The following is a 14622-nucleotide window of genomic DNA, read 5'->3' on the forward strand; positions in this document are numbered from 1 at the left end:
TTATACATTTATTTATTTTAAACTCACCAAGCTACTTACAGAATTTAGGATTATGAATAAATGTTGTTTATTTCAAACAGTTTTGTTTGAGAACCCCTTCTTTGCACAACATACTTACTGTATAGAGAAAAACGCTTAAGTAGGATATGAGCGCCACAGAATAAATGTTTGGTTATATTCTAACTTACAGTGGTCCTTGGGAGTCATTGGCTTGTTTTTTTCAGGCAACAATGAATTTGAATAAACAGCTGCTCCAGGTACAGGTCCGAAAGACATCTTGCGCTTTGGAACATTGTTTAACGAAGACACTGCACCCCAGCTTGCAGAGCAGGAGTCCATGTCTCCCAAGGTTAGTGCCAATGAACTGTATGGCAGGTTCTGGCACGTCGTGGGGTTCGAGGACTCGGATAGTTTGTCAACTATAGTCATTGTTCAGCTCTACAAAAAGACAATAAAAAAGTTGTTGATGAGGTCAAAGTTGTTTATGAGGTTAAAAATCAAACTAGAAAAACCAGTTTGACATACGCATACCTATATCTTGAAAACCAACATATGTTTTAAAATTAGACATTTTACACAAATCGGGTATACATCTACAAAAAACGATTTGCTTTTAATTTTGGTGTCCACAACATAGTGGAATTGAAAACAACTTCTAACTTGAGTTAGGGTGAACTATTAGATGCAGCGTTTCAGAGCAAATCTGAAACATTTTGTTTTTCGCATTTGGCCAGGTATGGCGATTATGTCCACACATGTAAATCTAGCTACTGTGAAATGTCAGGCATTAGGGAGGTTCAAATGAGCATGGGCCTCGCAAGAGAAAACCCCAACTTGACAAGAGTCAAATCAAACAAACAGCAACCATTGTAGCTATCTCCAATGTGCTCAATCCACTTATGTCCTGCTCTGGTGTTTGTCAGTGACAGAGGAGAAAAGCAGACTCTTACAAACACCTTTAAAACAAACAACTTACTTACCCATGGTAATGTTCTTTCGACTGGATGTTCCTCCTACGTATTCCTTATCTTTGATATTTCCAATATCCAGATTGATGCTTCGGAAAAAAAAATTCAGTAGAGGGCACTGTACAACGATGACTGGTCGAGTCTATGTCGCTCAGAGGCGTCCGTCCTGACGTCGACATCATCACTGGTATAAGTAGCATTGTCTTGAGTGGACGGTTACTACCCTTGAGAGAGCGCAGACTGTAACCACAAGGGAAGTTTTACTGCGGGGTAGCATGGGAGGGTGTTAAGGAATACGTGCGAGGAACATCCAGTCAAAAGAACGTTACCATGGGTAAGTAACTTGTTCTTCGAACGGATAGTGTCCTCCCACGTATTCCTCATCTTTGATACACTCCCAGAGAAGTTATATTATTTGGAGGAGGGAGTAAAATTGAAGTCATCAAGAATGCACTGAGTGCAGAACTTCCTTTCCAAAAACAGACTCTTGGGTAGTGGAGGAATCCAGACTGTAGTATTTTGTAAAGGTGTGTGCAGAGGACCATATGGCAGCTGCACAAATGTCTTTTATGGGAAGTCCCCTCTGCAAAGCAGATGAAGTTGCGATACCCCTGTTGGAGTGAGCCCTTAAATGTTCTGGGGGATCCTTACCTGCTAGTTTGTAACATTCTGAAATTGTTAAAATAATCCATCTAGAGGTGGTTTGTTTGGTGATGGCCAGGCACAATTTATGACCTGTGTAGCCCACAAACAACTGATCATTCGGTCTCAGTTTTGCTAGTCTGGTTATATAGAAGCTCAATGCATGCTTAAGGTCGAGTCTGTGAAGACTTTCTTCCTCTTTCCCCGTGCACGGCAGAGGATAAAAGGATGGTGAGTTTATTTTCTGAGCAATGTGAAATTTAGAAACCACCTTAGGGAGAAAGTTAGGCTTCACTTGCAATACCACTCTGTCTTTATGAAAAACAGTACGAGGAGGCTTGCAGGATAAAGCCTATAGCTCACTCACCCTTCGGGCAGATGTTATAGCCACTAAGAAAACACAGTTTTCAAGGTGAGCAGTCTTAATGGGCAAGAATGAAGAGGCTCAAAAGGAGGACCCATTAGATAGTGTAAAGCCAAATGGAGATCCCATATTGTAACTTCAAAAGGAGTTGAAGGATAAACATTAGTTAATCCTATAAATTGGATTACCAGAAGAATCTTAAAATAGGAGACTTCCTCTGCAGTGCGTTTGAAGATGGATAGCGTTGCCAGATATCTTTTGATTGTTCCAATCAGGAGCCCCAGATTTCCCAAGTGTACAAGAATAATAAAGTTACTCACTGTAGTGACTACCTTACTCCTAGTCCATAGTCCCCTTTCCTCCATACTTGTGGGACATTCCGTCCTTCGAGACGGGACCGGAGCACTTTTGAAAAAGCATCAACGCGGGGTACCGCACGTGGCCGAATCCCCGCCCTCCTGAGCTCCACCCCGCGCATCGCCCTTCAGTCCTTTTCTATCGCCAGGTCTGAGACCATTTAAGCAATAATAGAGGATACTTTTTAGAGGTGACAGCGGGCGGGCGTATGGAAGAAAGGGGACTATGGGCTAGCAGTAAGGTATTCACTACGGTGAGTAACTTTATTATACTCCTACGTCCTGTCCCCTTTCCTCCATACTTGGAGGTTCCCAAGCACGCACCACAGCTAGTTCGGGTGCATGAAAAAGAAAAAAAAACAAAAAACCTTACTGGAATAAATTCTTAAGGATAGCCTGGCCAAACTGGGCATCGGCCCTGGAGCTCAGGTCCAAGCAGTAATGCTTACAATAAGCTGATGGGGAAGCCCACGTAGCTGCCTTGGCGATGGTTTCCCAAGGAACATACTTTTGTAAGGCAACAGCAGCCGCTTAGCCACGTACAAGATGGGCATGGATGCCTTTTGGAGGTTTAAGGCCTTGAATGGTATAGGCTTCAGAAAGGCAGGAGGCAATCCATCAGGAGATAGTTGCCTTTGAAGCTGGTTTCCCTTTCGGGTCTCCGAATGCGACAGAGTTGTGAGGAGCCCCCGAGTTCACTCGTCCTGTCGAGGTAAAACTTCAGGGTTGGTCTGACATCCAGGTTGTGTAAGACTCTCTCGGCATCCGATGCCGGGTTAGGAAAAACAGACGGTAAGGAGATCGATTGCTAAAATCGCTAACCACCTTAGGCAACCACTTCAGGCAGGAAAGAAGGATGAGTGCAGAGCACAACCTTATCCTTATGGAAGGTGAAGAACGAATATTCCTTAGAGAGCTTGTAGCTCGCTTACTCGCCTTGCCGATGTCACTGCGATCAGAAAGGAGACTTTTCAAGGAAGGTATTTGAGACCGGTAGTGGCCATGAGCTGAAATGGTTTATGACATAATGCAGTGATACCTTTAGCAGATAAGGAAGGATCTGATGAGGTGTTATAGCTAGCGGCTGCAGATGATTAGGCTGCTGTGTACACCATGCGCAGAATCTTCAGCTATAGGAAATGTTGGTAGAAGGGGCTCTAGCTGCTGCTAGAATGCGCTTGCAGTCCTGAAAGATATTCAAATGACCGAATTTGGAGTGATCAGGAGACACGCTGTCAACTTGAGAGCCTGGGTCGTGATGAAAGATCATCCCGCTGTCCTGGGATAGAAGATTGGCCTGAGACCCTAGATGCATTGTATTGTCCGTTGCCAACTGAAGGAGATGGGAGAACCAGGTCTGTCTAGACAAGTACGGGGCTACCAAGATTATTCTGCAACAATGTTTGCGTATCACCTTTATCGTTTTCCTTAAGAAGAGGAAAAGGAGGGAATGCGTAAGCAAACACATCGCTCCAAGGGAACGAAAATGCATCCCCCTGAGATTCAGGATGTGAAATTCTGCTGGCAAATTTCTGGCACTGCTTGATGTTTTGGCTGGCAAAAAGGTTTAGAGGAGGATGACCCCACCTTGAGAAAATGTTAGGTATCTAGATGCTGTGCAGTTGCCACTCGTGTGTCTGCGAGGAGTCCATCCTGAGGGCGTCTGCTTGCTTGTTCTGCATCCCGGGCAAGTGGAAGATCTAAAGTAGAATGCTGTGCCGTATGGCCCAATGCCAGATGGTCTGTGCTTCCTGGGACAAAGTGTTTGATTGCGTTCCACCTTGCTTCCGTATATAAAACATCTTGGTTGTGTTGTCAATGAGGACGCACACCACCAAATTCTCAATTAGAGGAAGAAAGATTTTAGAGCCCAGTGCACGCTCGTAATTCCAGTACATTGATGTGAAGAGAGGCTTCCTCACAATACCAGAGGCCTTTAATCTGGTGCTGGTCCAAATGAGCACCTTATCCCGCCTGGGAAGCATCAGTTACAATGATAAGATGGTAACTTGGCTCCATCAGTGGCATTCCTTTTGCTATGTTACAGGGGTATGTCCACCATTTCAGTGCATTTGACAGAGTCCGGGAGATGATTACTTTGACCAGGAACCCTGGGTTTGGGACCATCTGGTAACCAGAATCGTCTGCACTGGCCGCATGTGCAGCAGGCAGTGGGGAATAAGCAGAATGCAAGAGGACATGGTGCCCAGAAGAGCCATGTATGTATGCGCAGACTGTGACTAGTTTGTTTGGCGTGAATGAGTTTGCTAGAGTTATACATTTTTTGATTCTTTCCGCAGAAGGTTTGACCAGATTGTGGTGTGTAAGGGATTGAGCGTCTAGGAAAACCAAATTCCTTGAGGGAACTGTACAGGATTTCGTATAGTTGATTGTAAAGCCCAACTGTTGAAGCAGCGTCTCCGTTTGTTTGAGAGACGAAAAGGCTTGTTGATACATTGATCCTCGAACTAGCCAATCGTCCAAGTACGGGTAGACGTGGTGGCCTTGTTTCCGGAGGAAGGCTGCTACTGGTGCCAGGCACTTTGTGAAAGGTTCTGGGTGTCGATTTCAGGCCGAAAGGCAGTACCCGAAATTAATAGTGGCTTTCGCAGACTATGAATCCGAGGTACTTTCGGTGCCTTGGATGTATTGGCACATGAAGTATGCATCTTTGAGGTCTAAGGCTGCAAAGAATTCCTGGGACTGAAAGGCTTTTATGACCTGGAGCGTTACCATTTTTAATTTTAGTTTTTTGATGTTCTTGTTTAGTTGGTCGTAGATCCAGAATAGCGTGCCACTTCCCATCTGTTTTTTTGACATCAAAGTACCTGGAGTATACTCCCTTTCCTCTTGCTGGCGGAGGCACATTTTCAATGGCTTGTTTTGTTAGCATTTGACGTATCTCGTGCTGTAAAATGTGACGATACAGGTGAGATACTTTTGTCGGGGATCAGGATTTGTGGACGCTTGAACGCCAACAAGTGGGCGTACTGGATTGCATCTAGCACCTACCTGTCGCTCATTATTGTTTGCCACTTGTCGAGGTAGAATGCCACATTACCGCCCAACCCGACGGCCCTTGCGGCAGTCATTGTTGTGCCTTATTTTGCCTACCTCTCTGGGAGGTGGCAGATGTGCACTTTCTTTGCCCTTGGTATTCTATATTGCGCTGGGAGGATTGATAATTGAGATTGTAGCCCCGAGAGTAACATCCGGGCCTACCATAGCTTTTCGTCTCTGGAGCCTGAGAATCTTGCATTGCCTGAGGACTTCGAAAGGAACGAAAAGAGCAAAAGGAACTCCTGCTTTGAAGGGCGGTGAGAGACCTAGCCGTGTCCGAGTCAGCATTCTTGGCTTTAAGAGCCTCATCAATTTTGTCGCCAAACAGATTCTCCCCTTCACAAGGCATATCAATGACCTTGTGTTGCACTTCCTGGAGAAAGTCAGTGCAACATAGCCAGGCCTGGAGTCTAAGGTCTATCCCATTGCGATCTGCTTGAATCCAGTTTCAGCAAGGTCTAGAGCGATGTTGATGCTGTGATTCAAGGCTTCATCTCCTTTGGGCACCAGCATCATGGCCTCTTTTCTCTGCTGTTCCGACAAGTGTTCCAATAAAGGGGCAAGACGGTGCCACATCTCTCGATCATATCGAGCGACTATTGCCAGGGCATTGGCTGCTTTAACTGTTGTCGCCCCAATGGTGAGAACCTTCTTTCCAAAGGCATCAATTTTTTCCGATTTACGTTGTCTGGCGGAGTGGCACACTTATGTTGTGTTCGAGCCTTGTGGCTTGCTGCCACTGAGATAACCGACTTTGGATCAGGTTGCGAAGTGAGGCATTTAGGAGTAGTATCTGGAGCCTTTTTTTAACATTTTTATTGGTTTTAACAAACAAAAACAACCAAAACAAACCAGACAGTGATCATCAATTATAGCATTTAAGTATTATGTAAAGTATCATGTCATGTCCACCGATGTATCGTTACCCTCCCCCAACCCGAGCTTACATCACCTCCCCACCTTCCACTCCTCCCTCTATCTGAGGGTATCCTCCTCTCTGCACCACCTCCCCCCCCCCGTGGAATCATCGTCTTTCGAGCTGGTTAGGGCAGGTTCGGACAGTTTAGCTACTAAGTGCCTCCATGCCATCAATGTCTCTGCTTCTTCATCCCCGCCCCTCTGCTGACTGCTTCACTCTACACCCCCGGTTCCGCATCCACCCATTTCTGAAGGTCGTACCACCAGACTTCTACCTTTGGCCTATTGCTTGCTTTCCAGCCCATGGCAATTCTGCGCTTGGCAAGTATACAAGCCAAGTCTTTGAGTTTACTCACATGTGCTAGCTTACGCGGTCTAGAAAAAAAAAAACACCATACATGCCCACAAAGATTCCACTTCCAGCTTAATTCCCTTCTCGGTCAAAAGATGGGCTACCTCCCCCCAGAAACCCCTTATTTCTGGGCACGCCCAGAACATATGCATCATTCCTGCGTTCACCTCCCCACATTTAGGACATATTTGTATTCTCGCATTCTTGAACCTTGCAATCCTCTGAGGGTTCATATACCCCCTATGGGTAATATATAACTGGATTTGTTGCAACCTTGCGTTCCTGGACAGTTTTTTGTGGTATCTCTGAACCCTCACCCACAACCAGTCACTCAGATTCCCTGTCTTCCTGGTTTCGTCTCAACTGGAGCACCTCCTTCCCCACCCTTGACATCAGCAGTTCATAAATTCGGTAGACCTCATGGCCTCCGTCTGATATATCAAAATGTTTCTATGGCTGTGTTGGTCGGACCCTCCAACACTATTTCTGACCAAGTGTCTTATCTTCCGCACCAGCCTAGTATAAGTGATATATTGTCCCTGGTGTAGACCAGTGTCTTCCACCAGTGTGTCAAACTCCACTGCCTTCCCCTCTTGCCATACATCCCTCAGCGTTGCTATACCATTCGGTTCCCAATGCCTATGGATTATCTTCCTCAACTGTTCGTCTACGCCATTCAGTGCCACTAGCGGCATTTCTGGGGAACACGGGACCGGGTCCTCCATGACCTGACAAGCCCTTCGCCAAATCTCCCATCCCAAGTCTAACATCCTTTGCCTCCCATCTTGCTGTGGTTTCGGCAACCATATCCACTCTTTTAGGAAAAACAGGACACATTCAGCCCTCAATAATATGGACTCTGACGTTGAGTCTTCCGATAACCATCTAGCTACATATTGTAGTTGGATGGCCAGATAATAAATCTCAAAGTTCGGTAATTTAATGCCCCTTGGTCATACATGTTTTGCAGTTTCCATAGTGCTATTCTGTTTCTAGTGTTGTGCCATATGAACCCGCTACATATACTTTGGAGTTTGACAAAGAATCGCTTAGGTATCATATAGTATGTTCACAAAAAAATGTAACAACCTAGGCAGCACCACCATCTTTAACAATGCCACTCTCCCCATCATAGTCAAAGGGAGCTTGGCCTAGAACCTCATACTGTTTTCAATATTAGCCACAGCCTTCTCAGTGTTATGTTTGTATTCGGCCTCGACCGTGTGATATACATCGATCCCCAGGTATCTAAAGGTCCTAGTATCCCATTGTATTTGTAATACCGGCAGTTTCTCTCTCGGTATCCCTTTATATCTACCCTGGGGAAATATGCATGATTTCTTGGGATTCACTGTTATGCCAGACAGCATCGCATATCTCCCCATTACTTCCAAAATATATTGTAGGTCCTCTTCAGGATATCTTAAGTACAGAAGCATGTCATCAGCATACATCGATATCAGGCGTTTCCCTCCCTTTGTGCCGATCACCACTTCTCCAAGTTGTTGCCTCAAGTATATCGCCAGGGGTTCCAGTGCTAAAATAAACAGCATCAGGGACCACGGGCATCCCTGTCTAGTACCCCTACTGAGTTGCCATCTATCTGAGATGGTCGCTCCCATCCTAACTCCAGCCAGTGGTGTACTGTACAGCAGTTGTACCCACCTCAAGTACGTGGGCCCAAACCAATATTCCTTCAAGGTCGCCATCAACCAAGGCCATTTGACAGAGTCGAAGGCCTTCACTGCGTCTAATGAAACTATTGCAACCTCCTGTGGATCCTTTTCCGTTTGTTCTATGGTATGATGGAGCCTTCCAAGATTGGCAGATATGCTTCTGCACGGAACATACCCGGTCTGATCAGGATGTAGAAGTTTGTGGATAACCATTCTTAGCCTTTCGCCAACACTGCCGTGAGTATTTTGCTATCTTGATTAAGCATGGATAGCGGTCTATATGACCGGCAATCCATGCCTGGTGTGTTAGGCTTAAGAAGCGGGATAATAATCGCCTCCCTCCGAGATTCCAGCCGCATCCCCCTGTCCAACGATTCATTGAGCATTGCTAGAAGCGAGGGGGGCAACTCTGCCTTGTATGTTTTGTAGATCTCGGTAGGGAATCCATCCGCCCCAGGAGCCTTACTGGTAGGTAGAAGCTTGATCACTGCTTCCAGTTCCTCTAACATAATTGGAACCTATAAAGTCTCTCTCTCTGCAGTCACCAATTTGGGACGGCCAATATCAGCCAATGTTTCCATCACATCAATCTCTTCACCCTCTTCAACATTCCTATACAGTTGTAGGTAAAACTCTAAAAAGCCTTTGTTCACTCCTTCTTGAGTATCTAGTATTGGTCCATTAATTCCCCGTACTGCTCTAATTGTTTGCCTGGGTGTCTCACTCTTACATAACCAGGCTAGCAACTTGCCCGGCTTATCTCCCCTCCCATGCTATCTTTCCACGTATTGTTTTATAGTTCAGGTTACATAATCTCTCCCACTACTCTCCACAATCTTGTTGCAATTGTCTTATAGTTCCAGCCTCCTCAGGGGAATGCCTGCTCTTATGCATACTTGTCTCTAGTTTTTTTTCCGCTTCGAGTAGCTAAATTGCATTTAGAAGCATACCCAATAGCTTCTCTGAGAAAAGTCCAATTTAGAAGTGTGCCTAATAGCTTCTCTGGGAAAAGTTGCATCTAGAAGTTGTGCCCAATAGCCTCTCTGAGAAAGTTGCATTTAAAAGTTGTGCCCAATAGCCTCTCTGAGAAAGTTGCTTTTAGAAGTGTACTCAATAGCCTATGTGTGTAGTTAGAAGTTAGGCCCAATAGCCTCTCTGAGAAAAGTTGAATTTAGAAGTGTTTCCGATAGCCTGTGTGTGTATTTAGAAGTTGTGCCCAATAACCTCTCTGAGAAAAGTTGCATTTGAAATTTTGCCCAATAGCCTCTCTGAGAAGTCGCATTTAGAAATGTACCCAATAGCCTATGTGCGTATTTAGAAGTTAGGCCCAATAGCCTCTCTGGGAAAAGCTGCTTTTTAAAGTGTACCCAATAGCCTACGTTTATATTCAGAAGTTGTGTACAATAGCCTCTCTGAGAAAATTGCACTTAGAAGTGTGCCCAATATCCCAATAGTCTAATATCTGTATAAGGTAGAATCTAGTACTGTGCCTAATAGTCTAAAATCCCTTTTATCCAAAACTTAATCTAGAGGTAGACCTAATACCACCTCCGGTGTACAGTCAAATCTAGAACTATACTTAATAGTACCTAATACCCTAACATCATCTCCGTGTACAGTTGAAGCCAGAAGTGCACCCAACAGTCTAATATCATCTTAGTGCAAATTGAACTTGGAAGTGTACCTAATAGCAAGCTCCCACTGAATTTAGAACTACAATTTGAAAGCCCTCCTAAACTCCACCTAAAAGTCCAACTAAAACCATACCTGGAGCGTTGCTACATTAAAATTCTCCTTGAATAGCCTACCCATATTCCAGTTTATTAGAGGAATGCCAGCCCACCAAAGAAACTCTACCAACTGCGTAACTGTGCTGTAGCTACAACTAAATAGACTGCCTAACTAGCATAGCCTAGGGTCTAGCTACACCAAAAACGGCCTAATATCTATAAAAGATAAAGCCCAATAAACTTAAGTTTCAATTGAGACCACTCCTAACAGCTCGTACTAAGCATGAGTGCACCCATTCCAACAGAGTCTGTTGGAAACGACCACCGTGGACTGCTTTCACTTCCCGCTGTACCTTCTGCCCCATACCCCCCTTCCCAAATCACCCCACCCTCCTTTGCACTCCCTACCATTCCGCTCTCCAAACACCAAGCCAGAGGGGCACGATGGCGAGCCAACCACCCTAAGACCACTCCTCCCCCGAACCAAAGCACCGGCCAGCCCACGTTAATCACGCCCTCTCCCCTCACTATCTTAGCGGGCACACCTTGCCCTGCAAGCATCCACCTCCCGCCTTGCCCACAAACCCCCACCACATCCCCCCCCAAACACACCCTTTCCCGTCCCTAAAAACTGCACGCCTAGCCCTAGCAAGAACCGAAGCCGCATCCCTCTCCCCCTCGGACCCCCCTTCCCTCTCTCATACTCCAATCGCAACCAGGAAACTAAAGAGGAATCGCACCTGGTCCCCCTCAATCTCTCAGCACTTCTCGCCTCCCCTGTCCCAACCCACCTCCACTTTCCCCCAATCACCTCCGTCCCCCGTAGCCTCCCCTGTCCTGAAACCCGTCTCCCTCGACTTCTCATCAACTGTAATGGAAATTTCTAACCGCCCACACCCCACTTTCAAATCCCCCGAGCCAAACCCGATCATCCCAACTCACGCAGCCACCCAATCTCGCCCGAAGCCAATTCTTCTGCCTGCCCACTCTTCCCACCGATCATCACCCACCGCCCCCCTCCCTAGCTTCCTCTCGCTCCGCCACTACCCCTTTCCGCCCCAGCCCCGAGACCAACCTCGCCTGCCGATGTGAACTGCATCCTATTTAATGCCCGATCCGTAGCAAAAAACAGATCTCCATCTTTGACCTCCTCACCTCTGACAATCCAGACCTGGTTTTCATCACTGAAACTCGGTTCTCTGACGACTTCGCACCAATCGCCAGTGAAGTCTTCCCCCCTGACTACTCCCTCATCCCACTGAACCGTCCCTCTAGAGGAGGGGGGAGTCGCATTCGTCTACAAGTTTTTCTTCCATGCCTCAATCATCGACAACCAACCTTCCATTCCTTCCTGCAAATCACTCCTCATTAAACTATCCCTCTCCCCGTCGCTCTCGCAAAGCTTCCTAAAAATCTACAGGCCCCCAGGCTACGATAGACAATTCGCAAACAACCTCTGCGACTCAATTGCCACCCGTCAACTAAACCATCCCAACCTCACCCTTCTTGGAGACTTCAACATTTGGCTTGACATCCCCACCAACCCTATGACACACTCTCTGCTTGACGGTTTAGACGCAATTAACCTCCAACCCCACATAAATGGCCCGACTCACTATAAATGACACACTCTTGATTCTATCTTTAGCTCCAACACCCGGATTCATTTAAAGCCCCCCCCATCATCTGGTCCGATCACTTCATTCTCTCTTTCGCCATTCACTCACCCGACCCCAACCCCGCACATGAATCTGAACCACCAAATCTACGCAAATGCTGGAAAAAGCTAATAATCGTCCCGGACCTAGCCGACGCACTCCTCCAATCTCCACCACCTACCTGCCAGCTGACTAAACAACTAACCCCCGAAGCCTTTGACTCATGGCTCAACGCATCTCTGATGCCGCTCACACCCCCTTGTAAGCCATCATCCCGCCGTGGCCTTTTCCCCAGATGGTTCACTCCCGAGTTGAAGACCACTAAACAACTATAAAAATACTGAGAAAGCAAATGGCAGAAAGACAAAACCAAGGAGAACAGGACCATCTTGGCCCGTCACCTCTATCAGTACAAGGCCGAAATCCGGAAAGCAAAAAAAGCCCACTACAACTAACGAATCGTAAACTGCGAAAACCCAAGCAAGGAACTCCACAAAATCGTCTCTGAGTTCACCAAACCGGCTTGCACCACGACCGTCCGGACCCCCTCTCAATCACTGTGTGACTCACTCTCCCTCCACTTTTACACCACGGCTCTCGAAAGAACAAATACTCTAGCCACCAAACTGGCTCTCTCACATCCACCAGGCAATAACCTCCCCTTATCGGCCAACCCCCCAGCAGCGACCACTACGCAACCAACGTTCGAATCCTTTAGTCCAATATCACCAGAGCAATTTCTCAAACTTCTATCTGCCCGCAAACCATCTGACTACCCCCTGGACCTTTGCCCGGCCACAACAAAGAAATTTTCGCTTCCACCTGCGCAGCAGAACACGCAAGCTCCATCATAAATGCCTCCCTTTCCTCTGGTATCTTTCCGGACGCATTCAAAACGGTTCATGTCAAACCACCAATTAAAAAACCTTCAATCGACCCTCTCCAGCCCAAAAACTACCGCCTCATCTCAAACACCAGATTCATTGCAAAACTCATTGACCGAACCGCCTACTCCCAACTAAATGCCTTTGTCGAAGCCAACAATCTCCTAGACCCTGCACAATCAGGTTTCAGAGCGTGTCACGGAACCGAAACCACCCTAACCTCAATCTGGGATGACCTTAAAATGACGGCAGATTCCGCGGGATGCGCGGCACTAATCCTTCTTGACCTGTCCGCCGCCTTTGACACAATCAATCATTCAATCCTCCTAGACCGCCTCCACTCCCTAGGAATTCGTGGAACCGCTCTTAAATGGATAGCGTCATTCCTCAAAGATAGGTACCAAATAACAATACTCTCCTCCTATACCTCCCAAGCCCGACCAGTCGACACGGGAGTCCCACAAGGAGCATGCCTATCTGCACTCCTGTTCAATCTCTACTTGATCACCATCCTTCCAATAGTTTGTTCACACAACATCCTGTGTTACAACTATGCCGACGACACTCAACTAATTCTAAAACTAATGAACTCAAACCCCAACTCCCGACCTGACCTGGCCTCCTGCCTCCTCGACATAGAACTCCGGATGACCCAAAGCCACCTATTGTTAAACCCCTCCAAAACTGAAATCATGGTATGTGGCAACTCCGAGCTTCTTCCGCAACCACTACCCTGGCCACCCGCCATGGGCAGCTCACCGACCCCCTGCAAATCAGTGAAAAATCTTGGATGCATCCTTGACTCTGAGCTAACACTCTCGCGCCAAGTCAACAATGTCTCAAAATCCTGCCACTACCACCTTAAGACCCTTAGGCGCATCTTTCCATATCTCTCCTTTCCTAACAGACTCTCCACGGTCCAATCAATTGTTATGTCAAGACTGGACTATGCAAACCCCCTATACCTCGGTCTCCACGCGTACCATCTGAATAAACTCCAAAGGGTGCAAAACGCGGCAGCCAAATTGCTGCTTGCGCTCGGCCCAAGAGACCACATCTCTCCAGCCCTTAAGACACTGCACTGGCTTCCAGTAGCCCGAAGGGTGACTTTCAAAATATTATGCATCTCCCATCGAGCACTGCATAAAACCGGACCTCAATATCTTCAAAACAAACTAAAACCCCATCACCCCCTCGCACCCTAAGATCAAGCTCAGCCGGCCTCCTAGTCATACCTAAGACAAACTCAGTCAGATCGGGCGGATCATCATTCTCAGCCTTGGCCCTCACCCTGTGGAACTCACTCCCACCCCACATCCGCCAAACTGAGGATCTAACATCTTTCCGCAAACTCCTGAAAACCTGGCTCTTCCCCTAAAACCAACCGATAACCAAACCAACGCAAACAGACAGACAGCATCTCAACGACACCAACCCTTCAAACTACCTGAGACGAGAAATAGACAGCTGATAACCCCGAATATAAACTAGAAAGACAAACCGAATTAAACGAGTAAAGTAGATCAAAACAGTGAAGTGGATAATAAGAATAAGTCATATGGAAACAGTAAGTAGATGTAAACTGCTGAAATGCACATAATGCGTGAGGAGGGAACGAAGTGAATAGCATCAATGAAATAGAATGGATTAAGCTTGTGAACAGATGAATGCACTGAATGAAAGAATGCACGAGTGGAAGAACAGATGACTATATAGATTGAATAAGTGTGTAAATCGAACAAGTACGTACATCGGATAAGTCTATAGAATGTATGAACATGATAAGCGGCCGAGTTTGTAGAGTGGTTAAGTGTAAACAGTTGAATGCACTAAGTGGAAGAATGCATGAGTGGAGGAACGGATGACTACATAGATAGAATGAGTGTGTAAATCGAATGAGTATGTAGATCGAATGAAGGTATAGAATGGATGTACATGATAAGCGGATGAGCATGTAGAGTGGTTGGGTACGTAGATCAGACGAGCGCGGATTGGCGGATGAGGGCATAAAAAC

General features: G+C 46.5%; 1 protein-coding gene across 2 annotated transcripts in view; it reads right to left on the bottom strand.

Moving 5' to 3' along the window:
- USP42 (ubiquitin specific peptidase 42) overlaps positions 1–14622 on the bottom strand; it is a 1198372-nt gene that overhangs the window by 1087768 nt on the left and 95982 nt on the right. For both annotated transcript variants that reach the window (XM_069645631.1, XM_069645629.1), the window contains exon 2: positions 189–438. In XM_069645631.1, the coding sequence (XP_069501732.1) occupies positions 189–429 (241 nt within the window). In that variant the 5' untranslated portion in view covers positions 430–438. The remainder of the gene's footprint in view (positions 1–188; positions 439–14622) is intronic.

The sequence above is a fragment of the Ambystoma mexicanum genome, chromosome 2p (genome assembly GCF_040938575.1).
Source record: "Ambystoma mexicanum isolate Mex_15411 chromosome 2p, UKY_AmexF1_1, whole genome shotgun sequence".
Taxonomy (NCBI): domain Eukaryota; kingdom Metazoa; phylum Chordata; class Amphibia; order Caudata; family Ambystomatidae; genus Ambystoma; species Ambystoma mexicanum.